The sequence below is a fragment of the Mus caroli genome, unplaced genomic scaffold (genome assembly GCF_978045245.1).
Source record: "Mus caroli unplaced genomic scaffold, Mus_caroli_1 scaffold_1, whole genome shotgun sequence".
NCBI lineage: Eukaryota > Metazoa > Chordata > Mammalia > Rodentia > Muridae > Mus > Mus caroli.
The window spans coordinates 116,686,708-116,706,665 of NW_028227256.1; the positions used below are offsets into that span (position 1 = coordinate 116,686,708).

The window sequence follows — 19,958 nt, forward strand, 5'->3', positions numbered from 1 at the left end:
CTTATAGAAGACCCAAGTTTAGTTCCTAACACTCATGTTGGCAACTTCCTGCTTCCTATAGCTCCAACTCTTGTGCCTTCTTCTCACTCACGGTCAAGAAACACACACACACACACATGAACCTGCACACACGTGCACATACCATAAGACAAACATGCAGACAGCCTTGTAGTTAGTATAGAAAAGATGAATGTAAATGATCCTCTGCAGATCCTAGAGTGAAGGAACAGTTAGCGTGCCAAAAAGACCTCCACACAACTGGTAGGGTGGCAGTGTGAGCCAAGAAACTGAGTCACACCCTAGACCCCAAGGCTTGGGCTCAGAGCTTGTCTGTCCCTTATGTCCACCCAGGTGACCTCGGACAACCATGTTGTCCCTGTGTCTGTGTGTGTGCAGATATGGAGCAGTCCTTATAAGACAGGTAGTCATGCATAAAATTGGTGAGCCCCAGGGAGGTGACTCCTGCACCTCTGCTAAGCGCACGCACTTCCTCTCAGGTTCTATAGTCAGGGCAGCTTCCTCTTATATCTTTTAAGTCAATAGAAACCTGCCTCCTCAGGTCTACCTTCTTCCTACAGGGTGGAAGGGTTCCCTCCTGTGTTCCCAGTCACATTCACTGATGTGGACATTTGTCCATGAATGGAGAATAAACTGTGCGACGACCTCTTCCTCCTCCTCTTCCTCCTCTAAAACTCACACATGGGGCTCATGGGGCTGAAGCTCAGCAGTTAGTGCACCGGGCACTTTTCCAGAAGACTGGAGTCTGCATCCCAGCACCAGTTGACTGGCTCTCACACGAGTGCCTGGAACTCCAGCTCCAGGGCATTGAATGCCCTCTTTCTGGCCACTGCCTGTACCCACCCCCCGACACACATGTGTACACCCACTCACACACATAACAATATTTGGATATTTTTTTAAAATAGCAAAATGTACATGATCCGTGTCTGTAAGTCTGCATGGAGGAAGGATCGCATGCCAGAGTTATAGAGATGCTGTCTTGGATGACTGATTTTTTTTTCCTTCTCTGTGTTCTCTGATTATTCTTGTGATTTAAATCCTTCCCTATAATTAAGACCATTTTTTTAAAAAAAAGCTGTGTGTGTGTGTGTACGTACTGCACATGGGAGCATGTCCGGGAGTTGTGTGAGTGCGTTAGAGGCGAGCAGCTGATGACAGGTACCTTCCTCAATCTTCATCTTATTTTTGACACCGGGTCTCCTATTGAAGCTAGAAGCAAGTAGGCTCAGGCAGCCAGCCAGCGAGCCCCAGAAACCTGCCTGTACCCATTCTCCCGGTGCTGGGGTGACAAGAATGTGCCATTCCATCTGGCCTTTTTAAAATGTGGATTTGGGGGATAGAACTTGTGTTTTGATGCTTACAAAGCAAGCACTTTACCCATTCTTGTTTTAATGCTTTGATCAGAGTTTGATCAAATCAGGTCCTTTTTGTGGGTTTATCTCTGGGCTTGGAGTGATCCAGGGATCCCCAAAATGCCCTCTAGAGCTGGCAAGGCAGCATGTGGGTCCCTCCCTAGAAACAATTTCCTCTGCTTCCTAGAGCTGTGTTCTTGTCCTCTGGGGAGCGAGCCTTGGTTATAGCCCGGGGAGGACACGAGGTCCCCCGAGAGCAACAGGAAATTACCAGTGGGAGTGGAGTTGTCAAGTGTGATTTTCCCAGGGAATTTTCCTTCCTGCCTGCGTCTGGCTGGGCTTCGGAGAGGTTTAAGAGCAGAGCTGAAAGTCAGCTCTCGCTCCCCTTGCACTCCTTGATCTCTTGAAGAGCTGTCAGTCGGCTATCACAGCCAGTTGCCATGGGAATAACGCAGAGTGATAAATATGTCACTCTGACTTTCTGCAGGAGTTGGAGAAGAAGGGCCGGGAGGGGAACGGAGAGAGCAGAGCAAGACTCCGTTCCTCTACAGCCTTCCGCTCTACTGGGACCCTGGGCTACCTTCCACACTGGACACAGGCACCCATTTTTGTTTGTGGACTTGTATGAATAAAATAATTTGCTTCAGGGCTGGGAAGCTCACTCGCTGAGCATGAACATTTGTTGAGGACCTGAGGTCCCTAGCACCCATGTAGAAAGGTGGGTGTGCCCACCCACACTCACCTATAATCCCAGAGCTGTGGGGGACAAAGACAGGAGATTGCTGAGGCCTGCCCACCTCCAGCCTAGCCCAGGTTAACTGAGAGACCTTCTCAAATAAGGCAGAATGATGGGACAGGACATCAGCGCCCACCTCTGACCTCTATGTGCAATGTATGCAAATATCACACACACCTACGGACATACATCAAAAAGAGAAATACGATTTCCTTCCAGGAAGGAAGGGGGAGTTTTGCCAACACATATAACTTATATGACTTAAAGGTTGTTCTTGATCATTGATGAAGTTTCATGGACTAATTCACCTCAGAAAGAAAAGTATTTGTAGGCTTCTGCAGCGATATTTTATGTTTCATTTTTCTCTGTGTTTCTGCTGTTCCCCTAAAAATCTGTTTCGTTTTGAGAAGGACTCCGTGCCTTAGTAGCGCTCATAGGGCAGCTTGAGCGTTACTGTAAAGAAAGTGGAGCACGCCAGCGCTGCGACTCTGGGGAAGGACTCGCACCAACCTTGTTCTGTAATAATCCCGTGACTCCCCTGGGGTTAGTTTTCATTTTACATGTCACTTCTGCCATCAGCTTCCTGCCCCCACCCCCACCCTCAACCTCTCCATCACATTGTCTTACAGAACTGCTGTGGATGGCCCTGGCTCCCACTGCTTCACAGGGTGGGACTTAGATCCTTCAGGTTCAAGGCCCTTTCCTGTCCCTTTCTTGGGGACTAATATCTTGGGACAGACAAGTTTGCTTTCCTGGCATTGTCTCAGTGGCTCTTCTTCATATTAATATTCTAACAGTGACCGACAAGACTCAGTAGTGCTGGCTGGGTTCTAAAAAGATCCACAGTACACCCGAATGTGTGTGTGCACATGTGTGCTTGTGAGTGCAGAGCCAGAGGACAGCGTCAACGGTTGTTCTTCGGGAGCTGCCCACTCTGCTTTGTTGAGACAGGGTCTCTCACTAGCCTGAAAATCATCAAGCAGACTAATGAGCCCAGGGCACCACCCAGGCCTCCATAGCACTGGAATTCGAAGCACTTGCCACCAAGCCTGGCCTTTTTCTGTGGCCTTGGGAAAGGAATAAAGAATAAAAAGCAGCCCCTTAAGCTTGCAAGGCGGCCACTTTACCAACTGAGCCACCCTCCGTTGTTAGTGTAAGTGTCTGTCTTTTAAGGCTGTTTGTTTTCCTATCTCAAAGTGCTAGGGATTAAGCCCGGTGCCCTGCACGCACTGCCAGGCGCTGCATTACTGAGCTCTAACCCTGACGATTTTTTTGTTGTCGTTTTTTTTTTTTTTTTTTTTTTAAGTATCACTTATTGACATATAATGTTTTAATGTGTTTTTACAAATTTATGCATAAAAATATTTGTGCACTCTGTGGAGTACAGTGTCATTTTGATACACAAACACATACACACAAATGCATACATATATTTACACATTTTATATACACATGCATATATATGCACATATACACACATATACATACACATATATACACACCACACACACATATGTATATAAAATGATCAAGCCTGTCACTCTAGACAACAAATCACTTCTTTATGTTGGGAACATGCCAAATCCTTTCTTCTAGCCATTTCAAAAACCAACATATCCTGACCTCTACAACCTTGATTCTATGGAAACAACATTTTAAAATGTGTGTAGAATATGTATGTGTTTGTGTGCATGAGTGTCTTAGTTAGGAATTCTATTGCTGTGAAGAGACACCATGACCGTGGCATTTAATGGGGGATTGCTACAGATCGTTCAGAAGTTTAGTCCATTGTCATGCATGGCAGCACGCAGGCAGACACGGTACTGGAGAGATAGCTGAGAGTTCTACATCCAGATCTGCAGACGTAGTGCCAGGGAAGTATTATGAACCCCAAAGGATCAGACAGGAGCCGATCCGGTGCAGTCATATCAGGGCCTTTATTTATTCAAGCTGGCTTGGGCCCCTCAGCCCACCACCAACATGGTTTTGGTAGAGAGGAGCCCTGAACATCTATTGGGGTAAAGTTTTATAGAAAGCAGCAAGCCAGGTGGGGTGGTGTGTGTGTGTGTGTGTGTGTGTGTGTGTGTGTTTCTAGCCTGGCAAGCATCTAATTGGAGTGCTCCTGTGTCCTTTAGCATAACTGGCTGGTGCAGGGAGTCAAACCATAAACTTAACTTCTGCTTCTCTCTGAACTGGTGGTTGTTAGGCAAGGCCTGGATTTGTTGGGGGAGATTAACCTGGAGATGCAGGTCTTGTGGTGGGTTAGCCTAGAAATTGGAGCTAGGCTCAGGTTTTGTTGGGGGGTAATTTGGAAACTAATGCTAGGTACCAGCCTATTAGTTTACCTGAATTTAAGTTCTCTAAAATGGAGTCTGAACTTAAAAGATTTGGTCTCTCACAGATAGCAGAAAGATAGACTGAGCTCCTGGGCCTGGCTTGAGTTTCTGAAACCTTGGAGGCCACCCTCTGTGACACAGTTCCTCCAACAAGGCCACATCTACTCCAACAGGCCACAACTCCTAAGAATGCCACTCCCTATGAACCTCTGGGGGTGGGGGCATTTGGATTCACACCACCACGGTGTGGTATAAGTTCATGTGTTCATGTTCAAGTGAAGGCCAGAGATCAGCACTGAACATCTCTGCCTAATTTATTGAGACAGGGTCTCACTGATCTTGGAACTCAACTGGGCTGACTGTCCCATGACTCCAGAGACCTTCCTGTCTCTACCTCCTGCCCCTGCCCGCCCCACCCAGGACTGGGATTGTAGATATGCACCTCCATACCTGGCTTTTTACGTAGATGCTAGCGATCCCACACTGCACTTTACACACCGAGCCATCCGCTGATGCCCAAGAAGTACATTTTAGCTCTCATATAGGAGTGAGCCCCACGGGTACTTTATGTGGCTGGTGTACGTCCTTATCCTAATGCATCCAGTTCCATGCATGCTGCTACAGGCGCTAGGATTCCATCCTTTCCGTGGCCGCACTGCATTCTGCAGAGACGCTTTTACCTTTCTAGCTCCATGCAGGCATGTGCCATATATATATGTGAAGACTCATGTTTCATTATGTGCTGTCTAAGATGTGTTATCTGAAAACTCTCTGTTGACCGATATACACAGCCAACCCAAAACAGATATTCAAAGCAAGTGTGACAGGAAGAGCCCAGTAGTCTAGACAGACTTCCCCGCGCTTAGGTCCCCACTGATAAAAGTTTAGAAGCAGAACTCAGCTGTGAGTTCTCCTCTGTTGGGTTCACAGCTCTGAGTGTGATCCTCGATGATCCATGTGCAAAAGCTAGGTAGGTGTGGTGGTGTACACTTCTAATCCCAGTATTGGGAAGGAGGAGGCTGGTAGGTCACTAGGGCTTCCTGGCCAGCCAGCCTAGCCTACCTGGTGAGCTCTAAGCCAACGAGAGACCCTGTCTCAAAAACAACTAGGTGGGATCTGCAGAGATGGCTCGACAATCAAAGACACTGACTACTCTGCCAGAGGACCCAGGTTCAGTTTTCAACACTCACACAGTGGCTTGCAACTCTCTGTGACTCCAATTTCAGGGGATCTTCTGGCCTTCATAGGCCACATAAGAAGAAATAAATCTCAAAATCAGGTGTATGGTGTCTAAGGAATGACACATAAGATTGACTTGACTTCTGGCCTCTGCAGGTACATTCCCACATACATGCACATATTTTTACGTTAACATACATACAAAAGGAAGCCTAGGATATTTTCCTAGAGCAGAAGAAAGGGTGAACCTTTGTCTTTGGACCTCGGTTTGCTCTGAGAACTATTTTTTTTAATGCAGTTTATCATCACTTGACAATCTGTCCTGGTTGTTCCATAAAGCCAGCACACATAAGTCAATTTTTCTCAGACTACATAAGTCATAGCCTAGGGTCAGGAATGTATAGAGAGAGCTTGTACTATGTCTTTGTCGATAGCTGATAAGTTTGTTTTGATAGGTCAGAGGATTAATTATATTGTATTTACGTTTTCTTGATATTTCAGAGTTACAATAGATTATTCTTGCTTTCTCCTAGTTCAGGTAATCATCAGCTTCCCATTAAAGAAGTGTGTACATGTTCACATGCGTGTGTGTGTGTGTGTGTGTGTGTGTGTGCACGCGCGTGTGCACTTGAAAGCAATCGGTCGTGTGTGAGAGAGGCAGAGACAGCAAGAGATCTGTTTAGAAGTATCAAAACTCTTTTTTGCTTTTTTGTTTTGTTTTGTTTTGTTTTGCTTTGCTTTTTTGACAGGGTTTATTTGTGTAACAGAGCCTGGTTGTCCTGGACTCACTTTGTAGATGAGGCTGACCTTGAATTAACAGAGCTTCACCTGCCTCTGCCTCTGAGTGCTAGGGTTCAAGGTGTGTGCCACCACACCCAGCTAGGTGGGTTTTTTGTTTGTTTGTTTGTTTGTTTGTTTGTATTGTTCTGAATTGTTGGTTAAAATTCTTAAATTTATATCCACAGTCAGGGTGTCCTGGCTCATGTGACACTAGCATGGTAGCATTAAGAGGCCCCACAGTATATCTGGGGTCTCTCCTTGGTTTCATTTGACAGTGACATGAATACACCTGGATATGAGATCTCACATTCTTCAGACCGCCATGCAGAGACCTCTGTACCTGACTGTACTCTAAGCACGATAAGTTTAAAGCCGGGTGACCCCATCCTGTGGGTTCTTGTCTGCTCTGCTGTGCTTGGAGAGCTGTTGTCAATGCAGCCTGGAGAGGGAGAGGTGAGGGGACACTAATAGAGTGTATGATTGTGCAGTGGCCATAAAGCCATCGGTGTGGGGCAGCGGTGGAGCTCCGTTGGTAGAGTGGCTGCTTGCCCCCACAGAGCCTCAGCTTGATGCCCAACATTGCATAGGGCGGGCACATGGTGGCCCGTGCTTGTCACCCCAACATTCAGCAGGTGGAGGCAGGATAAGGAGTTGAGAGTCATCCTCATCTGGTAGAAAAACTTGGTCTACAGGAGGCTTTGTCCCAGAAGGAAAATCATTTGTAATTTCTGCTAAATTGTTAAATAATTTAAATACCTAAACTCATTTCCTCAAATGTCTCAAACAGATATCTAGATTGTTTGTTTGTTTGCTTGTTTTGACATTCTGATGGCAGTTTCCCCTCTGTACTGGCTAGTTTTGTGTCAACTTGACACAGCTGGAGTTATCACAGAGAAAGGAACTTCAGTTGAGGAAATGCCTCCATGAGATCCAACTGTAAGGCATTTTCTCAATTAGTGATCAAGGGGGAAAGGCCCCTTGTGGGTGGTGCCATCTCTGGGCTGGTAGTCTTGGTTCTAGAAGAGAGCAGGCTGAGCAAGCCAGGGGAAGCAAGCCAGTAAGAAACACCCCTCCATGGCCTCTGCATCATCTCCTGCTTCCTGCCCTGCTTGAGTTCCAGTCCTGACTTTCTTTGGTGATGAACAGCAGTATGGAAGTGTAAGCTGAATAAACCCTTTCCTCCCCAACTTGTTTCTTGGTCATGATGTTTGTGCAGGAATAGAAACCCTGACTAAGACACCACCCCTCTCCTCCTCCCAGTCCCTCCTCCCCATCTCCCCTCTGCACCTCTGTCTACTCATTCCTCCTGTTTCTCATCAGGAAAGGGCAGGCCTCCCATAGATACAGCCAGTCACAGGCATATCAAGTTGCAATAAGACTAAGCACCTCCTTTCCTACTAAGGCTAGAGGAAGGAACCCAGCAGGGAAAAGGTTCCCAAAGGCAGGTAACAGAGGCAGAGACGGCTCCTGCTCCCACTGTTAGGAGTCCCACAAGAAGACCAAGCTACACAACTGTAATATGTGTGCAGAAAGCCTCTGTCAGTCCCATACAGGCTCCCTGGTTGGTGGTTCAGTCTCTGTGAGCCCCTATGGGCCCAGGTTAGTTGATTCGGTGGTTTTTCTTGTGGTTCCTTGATCCCTCTGGCTCCTTCCATCCTTCCCCCTCCTCTTCCACAGACTCCCCCAAGCTCTGCTTGACGTTTAGCTGTGGTCTCTGCATCTGCTTCCATCCGTTGGTAGGTGAAGCCTCTCTGATGACAACTGGGCGAGGCACCAGTCTATGAGAACAACAGAATGCCATTAGGAATTATTTCATGACCTCTTTTGTGTGTGTGTGAGTCGTGTTTGGGTCTATCCTAGGTCTCTGGGCTAGCCAGCCTCTGGTTCTTAGCCCCCCCCCCCCCCAGGCAGTCAGATATCCAGATTTTTAAAAACCACCTTTTCTTCCACTGGGAAACTATGTTGCTAAAGTGTAAAATCTATATTTTGTTTGTTTGTTTGTTTAGTTGAAAGTTTTTTATGTTGTTTGCATTTTTTGTTGTTGTTGTTTTTGAGGAAAATTCTCACTGTGTAATCCAGGCCAGTGGCCTGGAACTCACAATCCTCCTGCCTCAGTACTGAGATTTCAGGCACATGGAGATTAAGCTGTCTTATACTTTACTTTGTATGTGTGCATATGTGTAACATACATGTATGGAGAGGGCAGGTGTTCGTGAAGGACAGAGGAGGACATTGGGTGTCCTGTTCTATTGATCTCCACCTACTTTATTTGAGAACTGGAGGTAGGGTGGTGGCCACCACGTTCCAGGGAGCCTCCTGTCTCTACCTGCCACAGAACTGGGGTTATAGGCATATGTGACCACACTAAGTTATTTACATGGTGCCACGGATTCAAACTCAGGCTTGCATAAAAAATACACTTAACCACGAAGCCATCTCTCTAGTCCTTTATGCTTTACCTTTGAATTGTCAGCATAAATTGTAGTCTGTGTTTTCTGGATTGTTGTGGTTGAGCTTTTAAAAAAATAATAGTAATTTGAAGCATAAAGTTTAACCCACTTATTGAAGAGAGACTGGGGACATTGATCTGAAAATAAAATCTTCATCTTCAGTGATTTTATTCTGCACCTTTGTATCTATGCACACTATAATTCCTGAGTTACAGCTGGATATGGTAACACATACCTGTAATCTCAGCATTACAGAAACAGAGGCAGAAGCGTCATGAGTCCCAGGCCATCAGCCTGCATTGTACGGTTCAACGTTTCCTTAAAAACCCAAAATAGACAGACAAACCGAAAAATAGTTTCTAAACTTGAGTAACATAGTCTCTGTGAATTGAGGCAGCCTGGTCTATGTGAGTTCCAGGCCAGCCTGGGCTACATACTGAGATCTTGTGTCAGAACAGAGGCAAACAAAAGCCATAAATACTGAGTTACTCACTAAGGACTCCTCAAAACTGAGCTGCCTGTCCAGGGGTTATGTTCTTCCTATTATCCTGAGAGGAAGTCTTGCCCTGTAATTGTTAAGAGCATTTGGCTTTGATTTCTCTTCTAGAAACACAGCTAGAAGGCTGGGGATATAACCCAGTGGGTAGAGTACCTAACTACATACACAGAGCCCTGACACCCATCCCTAGGGCTGGGCTGATGGTACATGCGTGTATTTTGGAGTCGGAGCTGGGGAGGTAGAGGCAGGACGGTCAGAAGTTAGTTTATGGTCATCTTTGACAGCATAGGGAGTTCAAAGCTATCCTGGGCTAAAAACCTTGTCCAAAAGAAAAGAAGGGAGAGAGGGAGGTGTCGGTTTTATAGCTCTCCCTGAGTGGGCTTGCCTGCAGAGAGGAACTTTGCTTTGGTTTGTGTAAGGACAGTGCACCAGGTACCTTCTCAGAATGACTAGTTTTCTGAAACCTCGCCCTCCCTGTCCTCAGTGTGCTTGTGCCCGTGTGTGAGTCCCAAGCAGGGCATCCGCTGTCTTCCTCTATTAGGCCACACCTTATTCTTGACACGGGGTCTCTTACTGACCCAGAAGCTCTGGGTTTTGTTGTTTAAGTGTTTCAGCTAAGCTGGCTGGTCAGGGGGAACAGGCTTACACATGATGCTCAGCTTTTACATGAGTGCTGAGGATTCAAACTCAGGTCCTCTTGCGTGCAGAGTAAGTGCTCTTATCCCCTGAGCCATCCTCCAGCCCCTACAGCCGCCCCTTTTTACAGGCAGCCTTTGGTAGGGAGCCTCCTAGCCATTCTTTGAAATGTGACTATTTACCAAGCTGCTGAGCTGCACACTGACCCACTCTTTGCCTAAGGAGTCTCCGTTCCCAGCCCCTCTATGTCTCAGTTTCCCTCTGTGGTCTCCTCCATCCAGGCTCAATATGATGAGAGTTCCCAATCGAATTATCAAGCGCTCGGATTTCACTTAATCCCAAGGACACAGTACATCTGGACCGAGGAGCTGTGGATATGGCCATATCCGTTTTCTCCTCTCAATATTTATTTCCTCTAGAGCACAGGATAGCTTATGGTAGAGAGATACTACATAAGATATTCTTGCAAACAACAAGACATTCTTAATGAAATGTCATGCTAATCTCTTGAATTTCATCCTTTTGTGATAGGATCTAATGATGAGATTAGAGCCTTATGCATGGAGCAGCGATAATCCTCTGCACTCCTCATCCTATTTATTTGGGTTGAAGAGTTTTACTTGTCTCTTTGGAGCGCCTATGTTAATTGAGTACTCAGTATTCATTACGAATAATCATGTCTGTTTTCTTGTTGAGCTTCGCAAGGGCCCTTTTGCCTTCTGTGAAAGCTGAGCAGACTGTATTAACTCCTGGTTTAATTTAAAAAAAAAAAAAAAAAAAAAAAAAAGAACCCGGCGTGGAACTTGTGGGCGCCAACACCTTGAAGAAGCACATGTTTAATAATGGGAAGGCTCGCCATCAGATCTGAATTACTAATGCTGCGGAGTTATGGTTTCAGAAGCTGGAGTCCTTGACCCGTTAGGTTGAAAGCATCATGGCCGCCCTGAACCTCTGTGGGTCCTTTAGCTGAGCCATTTCCCCTGTGAATAATTAGAGGCATTTGAAGGGATTGCATAGAAGCCAATTTGTGTCTTTCACTTTGCATATTGCTGAAGCCTCATGAATTAATCATGAGCAGGGCCAAAAATTAACTTCTTCAGACACATATTTTGATGGGTCATGAGGGAGAATGTAAAGTGATCTGTAAAATATTCCACTGATCCTCTAAGTATTAAATTATTATACCTACAGGCTAATTTGGGGGAGGGGCGGGGGGCGTCCCTTCCCTTCCGGAACTGACTAGCCTATTTGAAAGAGATCAAGGCTTTTGTATTTTCCAGGGGTTTAAATGTTAGTATTTCTTGAAAGCCTTCACTCTTGTGTTAACTCTTGGTTTTAATTTTAGGAGTTACTGTTTTTAAATGTTTAAATTACATAATTACATTTAGTGTGTGTATATGTCTGTGTGTCTGTGAGTGTGAGTGTGCGTGTGTGCATGTGTAATTTAGAGGACAGCTGAGAGTGTTGGTTCTTTATTTCCACCATGTGAGCTCAGGGATCGAACTCAGGCTGCCAGGCTTAGCGGCAAGCTCCTCTACCCACTGAGCCATCTCACCAGCATGAGTTATCCCTTCTTTTATTTTTAAATTATTTGAATTTTAATCTCCTGTAGCCACACTGAAACTTCTGGCTGGTTTGGTAAAAAGTTATTATTGCAGCCCAACCCACACCTTGTCTTTTCATTTTAAGCACCTATGATAACAAACCAATGTGATACGGATTTCCATACCTGCTTAAAATCTGGTTTCACATTAAAATCGTTTTTCTCTCTCTCCTTTTCCATTTTTCTTTTCAGCCAGTGAAACTGAAATTGCATTCTTCTGCGGAGAAGATTATAAGCGATACAAAGCTAATCCCATCTCGTCCTGGTGAAAGCGGCTGCGGACACCTTTGCATACCTTTGTTCCACAAGTTTTGTGTGTTTTTTAAATTGTCAAATAAATCTTTTTTAAAAAGCCTTGGCTTGATTTATCTCTCTAGAATTTCCTTGCTCCCATTCTCTTTTCTCCCTGCCTTTCCTTCCCTCCCTCCTTCCCTCCTTCCTACCGTCCTTCCTTTCTTCCCTTCTTCCCTCCCTCCCTTGCATCTTTCTTTCCTTTCTTGCTATAAAATGAGCAGAACATTTGATTTTAGAAATTAAGTGTTTGTTTAAAAAACATTACTTCTTATGGTCAGGGGTCATAGCTCAGTGGTTAGAGACCTTGCTTGCCTGCACCCATGAAGTCCTGAGTTCCGTCCCCAGCAATGAACAATCCCCGTGTGGTGGCACATGCCTGTAACCCAGCGCTTGAGACATAAAACCAAATGAATCGGGTTCAAGGTCATCCTTGTCTGTAGAGGCTATGTGAGGCCCTGTCTCAAAAATAAATACATATCGTTTTGTTTCCTAAATTAGGGACTATTTGGTGACTCAACAGGTTGGCTTCTCTAAAGAGATACAACCAGAGCAGAGGAGATGGTTATGAGCCTTGCTGCCCAAGTGTGAGGAACTGAGTTCAAATCCCCACTACCCATGTGAAAAGCAGGACATGGCCAGATGCTCCCATAACCCCAAAGCTGTGGAGGACAGAGACAAGAATGTCACTGGGGTGTGCTGGCAACTAACCTAGCTCCAGGGTCAGCAAGAGACCTCTTCTCAGAGGAGTGAATCACGGGGGCAGCAGGACACCCAGCATCCACTGCTGAGTTCTGCATGTTAGGTAGGTGCCTGCCCCTGTACACACACACACACACACACACACACACACACACACACACAGAGACAGAGAGAGAGAGAGCTGGGCAGTGGTAGTGCATGCCTTTAATCCCCAGCACTTGGGAGGCAGAGGCAGGCAGATTTTTGAGTTCGAGGCCAGCCTGGTCTACAGAGTGAGTTCCAGGACAGCCAAAGCTACACAGAGAAACCCTGTCTCAAAAAAAAAAAAAAAAAAAAGAGTTTTTAGAAAAAGGTGCGACTGAAATTATATTGTCCTATGTTTTTGGTTTTTTTTTTTTTTCTCTTAAGATTGTCTTTAGAGAAACTGTTACTGTCTTTGGCTGCCAGTTATTACATGAGGGGACAGCCAAGGCCATCTTTTACCCCTGGAGTGTCAGCTGTATACCCTTCCCCCCAAGGCATTGGGTAGTAGCTATTTTAGGGAGATCTCCTGCTGAAGAGGGATGCTTAGCTTGCTCTCTCTCTCTTCTCTCTCCTCTCTCTTTCTCCCCCCACCCCCCAGTCTTTCTTTGCATCAGGCCACACAAATAATGGTGCTAGCATTTTTTTTTTTCTGGGACATTTCCTGACTTTTATTATAGCAGAGTTTAATAGAACCAGATTCCTTTGTCAGAAGAAGGTAGGATATGTGTGCTTCCAAGAGTCAGTTGTGGAGAGGCAGTCTGCATCCTGGGAGACCCATCCTTTCAGAGCAGTATAACTTCTCAGCTCATGGGTGGCTGAGCTCTGGCTGTGTCGAAGGGGGTCTCTCAGCTAGCATGAGTCTGCTCAGAACTCTAGAAGGGCAGGCTGGCTCTGGACTGCTGCTTCTGGCCTCTTATTTTGCCAACAGGGCAAACTGGTTTCATTGTGGTGATGGAGCCAGCTTAGTGTTTTTCTCTTTAAGAGAATCAGCTCAGAGTCTGATTAGCATGGTCGGCAGCACTCTGCTCTTCGGAAATGTTTAATGGAGTCCTTTTTTAAAACAGAGATTGTTTGTCTTATTCATTCGTTCATTAAGCGAAGTGCTGAATACACACATGGCCTCGGATAATTTTTGTTTCAGTAAGTGGGAAAGCTAGCTGTGCTTTTAGTAGAATGGCAGGACACACTGCCGCGGGAACACGGACAAGGGGGTAATGAGTTCTGCATGGTAACAGTTTTGTTTTATTACTTTTCTAAGTCCTAGTTAAGCTTTGTCTTCAAAAACTGAATAGACATTTTTGGTGAGGGAAGGAGTTGGTGGTTGTGGTGGTGATAGTGATGATGGTGGTGTTGATGATGATGGTGGCAATGATAATGGTGATGGTGCTGATGGTGGTGCTGATGGTGGTGGTTTTGTTGCTGGGCATGTGTCGCTGCAATGTGCATGAGGGGGTCGGGGGACAGCTTTGTGGAGTCAATTTTTCCCTAGTTTCATGAGATTCTGGGGATTGAACTGGAATTCTGAGGCTTGTCTGGTGAGCACTTTATTCACTGAGCCACATCTCCAGCCTGAATGTGTCTTGTCTTTGCTGTTGTTGTTTGGTTGGTTTGTGTTTTTTGTTTTAAGAGGTGCATAGATCAAGTGGCATGGGAAAGCTTGGAGCCGTAGTAGAAAATGCAGGTCCCAAGGGCTGGAGACAGGGACTGTGATTTCAGAGAGTGAAATAAATATGGGGAAATGACTAGAATTTTAGAAGAAAGTTAGGATAAAGTGCATGACCTTGGGGTAGAGGAGACTTAAAAAGTGGCTTCTGACCTTCATCAGATCTGACATACAAATATGAAACACTTGGTTAAAGAAAGTCACAGCGGCTGGAGAGTTGACTCAGCAGTTAAGAGTTGTATACAGCTCTTACAGAGAACCTTAGTTCAGTTCTCAGCACCCACCTCCAGGGGTTCACAACCACCTATAACTCCAGCTCCAAGGGATCCTATGCCCTCTTCTGGCCTCTGTGGGCACTGCACTCACGTGCACAAAGCTACACACAACCATACATGCATACATACATACATACACACATACATACATACAATTTAAAAATGAATATTAAAAAAATCACTTAAAGGTCAAAACACAAAGACTGGAAGAATCTACTTGCACATGTAAAATGGAGAATTGGTTTCTAGAATATTTAAAGGACTCTTGCAAATCAATGAAAAGAAGACAACCGTACAATGAAAGTTTAGAAAGATTTGTATAAAAGGAATACAGAGGGGTAGACAAGATGCTTAGTAAGTAAAAGACTTGCTACTGAGCATAAAGACAGGCAGAGAGAGAGAGAGAGACAGACAGAGAGAGAGAGAGTGAGAGAGAGAGGCAGGCAGAGACAGAGTAAGAGCGAGGAGGCGGGGGAAGAGGGAGAGGATGAAAGGAACACATATGTAAACAAATGTGAAGATACACATCCCGTTTTTCAAGGAAACTGAAGTTAAAATAGCAGGCTACTACTTTCCATTAACTGGTTCACAAAAAGGAGCGGGTTTGGCAGCACACTGGCAGTGCTGTGTGCCTGTGCTTGTCATGGGAGCATGAGTCTTGTACAGTCATTTAAACGGGCCATTTGGAGGAGTGTCTGCTGAAATAACTGCAAATTACAGGCACCTAGAAGTTCCAATTCTTGGAGTCTTTTCCTAAGAAATCTCTAAGAAGAGAATTCACTGTAGAGTTAAAAATAGGGAACTGTGACCAGCCTAAATTAGAGAGGCTGTCCAACCTGCGCACCTCTGTGTCCTGGATTCCTAGTTAAGCAACAATGGGGAACATTGTGTTGTTCAGTGATATGGAGATTGAGACATAATGATGGATGAAATTGCACAGGTCTCAAACAAATGAGATAAAAATCTTTAAAAAGTACATTGCGCCAGTGACATGAGGCTTGGTGGGTAAAAGCACTTGCTGCCAAGTCTGGTGACCTGAGTTCAATCCCAGGGACCGCATGATGGTGGGAGAGAACTCACTCCCACAAGCCGTCTGCAAATACTGTGGTTGCTATGATGCTCAGTATTGATTTTCACTCTGACTGAATCACCTAGGAGACAAATCTCTGCGTGTCTGAGTTTCTAGATTTGGTTAATTGTGATGAGAAGGCCCACACTAGCTGTAGACAGCATGATCCCATGGGCTGGGGGCCTGGACTGAGAAAAAAGGGAAAGTGAGCTGAGCCCCAACATCCATCTCTCTCTTCCTGACTGCGCTGCAGTGTGAGCAGCTGCCTCTCGCTCCTGCTGCCCTGCCTCCCCCACCAAGATGGGCTGCGCCCTTGAAACTGTGAGCCTAATAAACCCTTCCTTCCTTAAGGTGCTTTGTTGGGAATTTTGTTACAGCAACAAGACATATAACTTATGCAACAAACACGTGCGCAGAAGGACACACAGGAGGAAGCTGGGGTCAGGAAACAAAGGCACGAAGAGTCTTGTCTATGAGGCTTAATTCTACCAGATTATATATCTGCACTCAAAATCAGTAAAAGCACATCTCCTATATATACAGCTCATTTAAAAACAGCAGCAGAAACAACAACAAAAAAGAAACTCAAGTAAATGTCATGAACATATGAATATTTTGCTATATTATTTCCCTCTGAATTGTTTCTTCCTATATTAATATTTTAGTACTTATTTTATGTATTTACGTTTTACAAGTAATATTTACTTTTTAGAAGCAATCTTGAAGGTAATATATATGTAATCTTATAAATAATTGCATTTATAGCATTATAAATATATGCAATATATACTGTAGCCTAGGCTAGCCTTAATCTTGCTTTGTTACCACAGATGAACTGAACTCCTGATCTTTTTGCACTTTCCTCTCACATGTTGGGATTCCAGACATGTGTCGCCATCCCCCGTTTAACACTGTTGCAGGGAGATCGACTGACCGCAAGTCCTCGTGGGTGATGGCACCAGCTGAGCCACAAAGAGGTTTTCTTTTTGTTTACATTGTAAGAATTGAGTTGTCTGGGTCAATGGATATGTACACTTGGGGCAGGCAAGATGGCTCAACAGATAAAGGTGCTTGCTGCCAAGCTTGATTTCCTGAGTTCGATCCCCAGGCCCCACATGGTAGAAGGAGAAAATCACTTGCTCCATGCTGTCCTATGACTGCCATGTTCAGAGCATACACACATGTACAGACATGCACATTGCTTCTGACTTCATACCTCACTTTCAGGGATGCTTTGAAAATAGCAGCATTGGGCACTCAGCGAACACGACTGGAATGTTGTCTACCCTGCACCAGTGGGCAGCTTCCAACCATGCTCATCACAAGACTTAACACTCATCACTGCCATCCTCAATGGGAAGAACCTGCTGCCTCTTCCCGTGTCACAGGAACACACAGACCCTGCCCTACCCACGTGGGTTGTGCGAGCCTGGGGGGGATCTTTTCCCCACAGCAGACGTGTCTACTTCAATGCTTTTCCAGATATATGCAATGGCAGTGATCCTGTCCGTATGTGACATCTGAGGATGTGGCCCAGCCTGGGGTCTCTGAGGAGAATAGGAAGGGAGGGCTTCCTTCTGACAATACATTTGTCATTTGTGGCAGGCTCTGGGGTTGCTGGATTGCTTTCTTAGTAAACAGAGAAGTCCAGACGCAGCTTTGTCTGAGCAACTGTGTGTGCACACCTGTGTGCATACATGATCCTGTTGAGGGTGTGTGTGCATGTAGGCGGTATGAATGCACGCATGTGCATATGCATGTGGAGGCTGAGACCCACAAATAGGTTCCATCATTGGGCTGGAATTAGCCAATTAGGCTATGGCCATGGAGCCCTAGGGATCCACCTGTCTCCTCTACTCTAGAGGCTTTTCTAGAGATTCTGGGCTTTGAACTCAAGATACTTGTGCTTTTAAACAACATTGTATGTATGTATGTATGTATGTATTTAATGTACATGCATGTGCATGTATATGTGAGCGATGTCCGTCCTCACCGTCCACCGTATTTTGACAGGGTCTCTGTTGTTTGCTGCTTCTGATGCCTAAGCTAGCTGGCCTGCACATTTCTGGGCAATTCTTCTGTCTTTGCATTCCATTTCACTGTATGACTACTGAGACATAGACAGGCTCTGCTGCCACCGACTTTATGTGGGTCCTGAGGATTCGAACCTGAGTCCTCGTGCTTGTGCAGCAAGTGCTGTATGGGGCGGACCATGTCGCTGACCCGGGCAGCTGGACTTCTGTCATCCTTCTCTCACTGTGTGTACTTGTTCATGGGATGGGCTCAGTTCATGATGGCTGCCTCACCTCATGTTATCCTCAGAAAGTCTCGGTGAATCTGATTAGGAACGTTAACTCAATAGGAAAATGCTTTCTTAGTTTATTCAACAGTGATTTGAACTCTGCCATAGGACAAGCAGCTAAGGGCTCTGCAGGCCTCAGCATCCCCCGCATCTCACAGCGACCCCACAGTGACACCTGTGGCTTTCCTTTTCCCTTCCCCTTCATTCTGTGCTTCCGGCATCCTGGGAAGTGCAGGAATAGAGGAGAAGGCGTACCTGTCATCTTTCTCCACTTGAAACATTTATCCAATGAGTCAGGCCTGAGATCAGCCTCCTGCTCCTAGATGTGCATTTTGGGTGAGAACATGAACATAAGAATTTAGGTAATGGCTTTTGGAGACTCATCTCTTTCTTGGAGAGATCATACAGTGTATAATGGCCTGGGGGGGGGGGGCATCCAGGATGCGTGTCCCCTGCTTACATGGTGTTTTATAGAGTGTGGCCTGCCCTGTTCTGTGCTGCTCTGAGTACTGACTCAGACAATAACGACTTTTGTGGGCAGCCAGACTGAAGATGGAGAAAATCCACTTCGGGTCCAGATAATGCTATATGACTGACTGAAATGAGCAAAGGCAGAGCGTGACTCAGTGGGTAATGTTCCTGTACCACTAGCCTGAGGACCCATCCGAGTGAAGATTCCCAGAACTCACTGAAGAAAACCAGATGATGAGCTGGAGACATGATTCAGTGGTTAAGAGCACTGGCTGCTCTTCCAGAGGACCTGGGTTCAGTTCTCAGCACCCATATGGTGGCTCACAACTGTCCATAACTCCAGTTTCAGGTAATTCAACACCCTCTGTGAGCTCCTGTATGCTGATACACATGCATACACTTAGGCACATACATATACATAAAATAAAATATTTATTTTAAGAAAAAACCAGGTGGGCCAGTGAGAGAGCTCAGTGGATAAAGATGTGTGTGACCAAGCCTGACGACCTCAGTTTGATCATCAGGACCTACATGGTAGAAAGAGAACTGGCTTCTTCAGATTGTCCTCTGACCTTCACATACATGCTGTGGTGTACACACACACACACACACACACACACACACACACACACACACACACCACCTTCCTTTCAGCCAAAGCTGAGGAGGCTTAGAGGTCCTAGGTGGCCAGCTCCTGCCACCTCTCTGCTACAAACTCTCTGACTTCAGCTCTTGGTGTCATAAGTGAGTGACTTGGAGACTGGGTTTGGATTTTAAAACAAAGTTTGGCAGGTTTCTGACACTCATTTTATAGCGAAATAAACCAGTGGGTCTGAATAAAAGGAATATATCTATATAATCAGCTTCATAAACTTGAATAGACTGGGCTCTGGGAAAACATGCTGAGTGTTCCTGAATGCTTATGTATTTTAATAGGAGTTGAGAAAACATGTTTAGGAGTTGCGTTGGAGGGGCTGGGGTGTGGCTGAGTTGGTTGGGCTGCTTGCCGAATATGCACGAAGCCAGGGGTAGAATCCCCAGCACCATGTAAACTGGGCGTGATGGTGCATGTCTATAATCCCAGCACGTGGGAGATGGAGGCAGGAGGACCGGAAGGTCAGAGTCACCCTTTATATAACAAGGTCAGCCTGGGCTTCATGAGACCTTGTCTACAAAAGAGAGAGACGGAGGGATACAGATTATGTCAGTCTCCCTCTGGTCGGGGCTGTATCTGCAACTCCCGGTATCAGATGTATTTCTCTGCCTAGAAGTTCTCTGTATGCCCAGAGGCAGTTCTGTGTCTTGTGAGGATATATTTTTTTTTTTTGCCAGCCAGAAAACAAAACATTATTCTGATTTTCCCACCATTAGAAAGGGGAATGTCTTAGACTATCATCTGTCTCCTCTTGAACAGTCCCTGGAAAGCGGGGCAGAGAGCTCAATAGTGGCTTTTAGGACCGTCCACACGACCGTGCGGTCTCCCTCACTCGACTTCAAGCAAAGTTGCTTGCTTAGAAGTGACCTAGAAGTGAACTTGTGGTGACATTAAAAATCATACAGATTACAAAA

At 45.6% G+C, this 19,958-nt stretch overlaps 1 protein-coding gene across 1 annotated transcript in view; it reads left to right on the top strand.

Annotated features, from left to right (window-relative positions):
- CUNH2orf76 (chromosome unknown C2orf76 homolog) overlaps window positions 1-11,944 on the top strand; it is a 65,167-nt gene extending 53,223 nt beyond the window's left edge. The window contains exon 6 of the mRNA XM_021169550.2: window positions 11,785-11,944. Within this exon, the coding sequence (XP_021025209.1) occupies window positions 11,785-11,861 (77 nt within the window). The 3' untranslated portion in view covers window positions 11,862-11,944. The remainder of the gene's footprint in view (window positions 1-11,784) is intronic.
- Window positions 11,945-19,958: the final 8,014 nt, after the last annotated feature.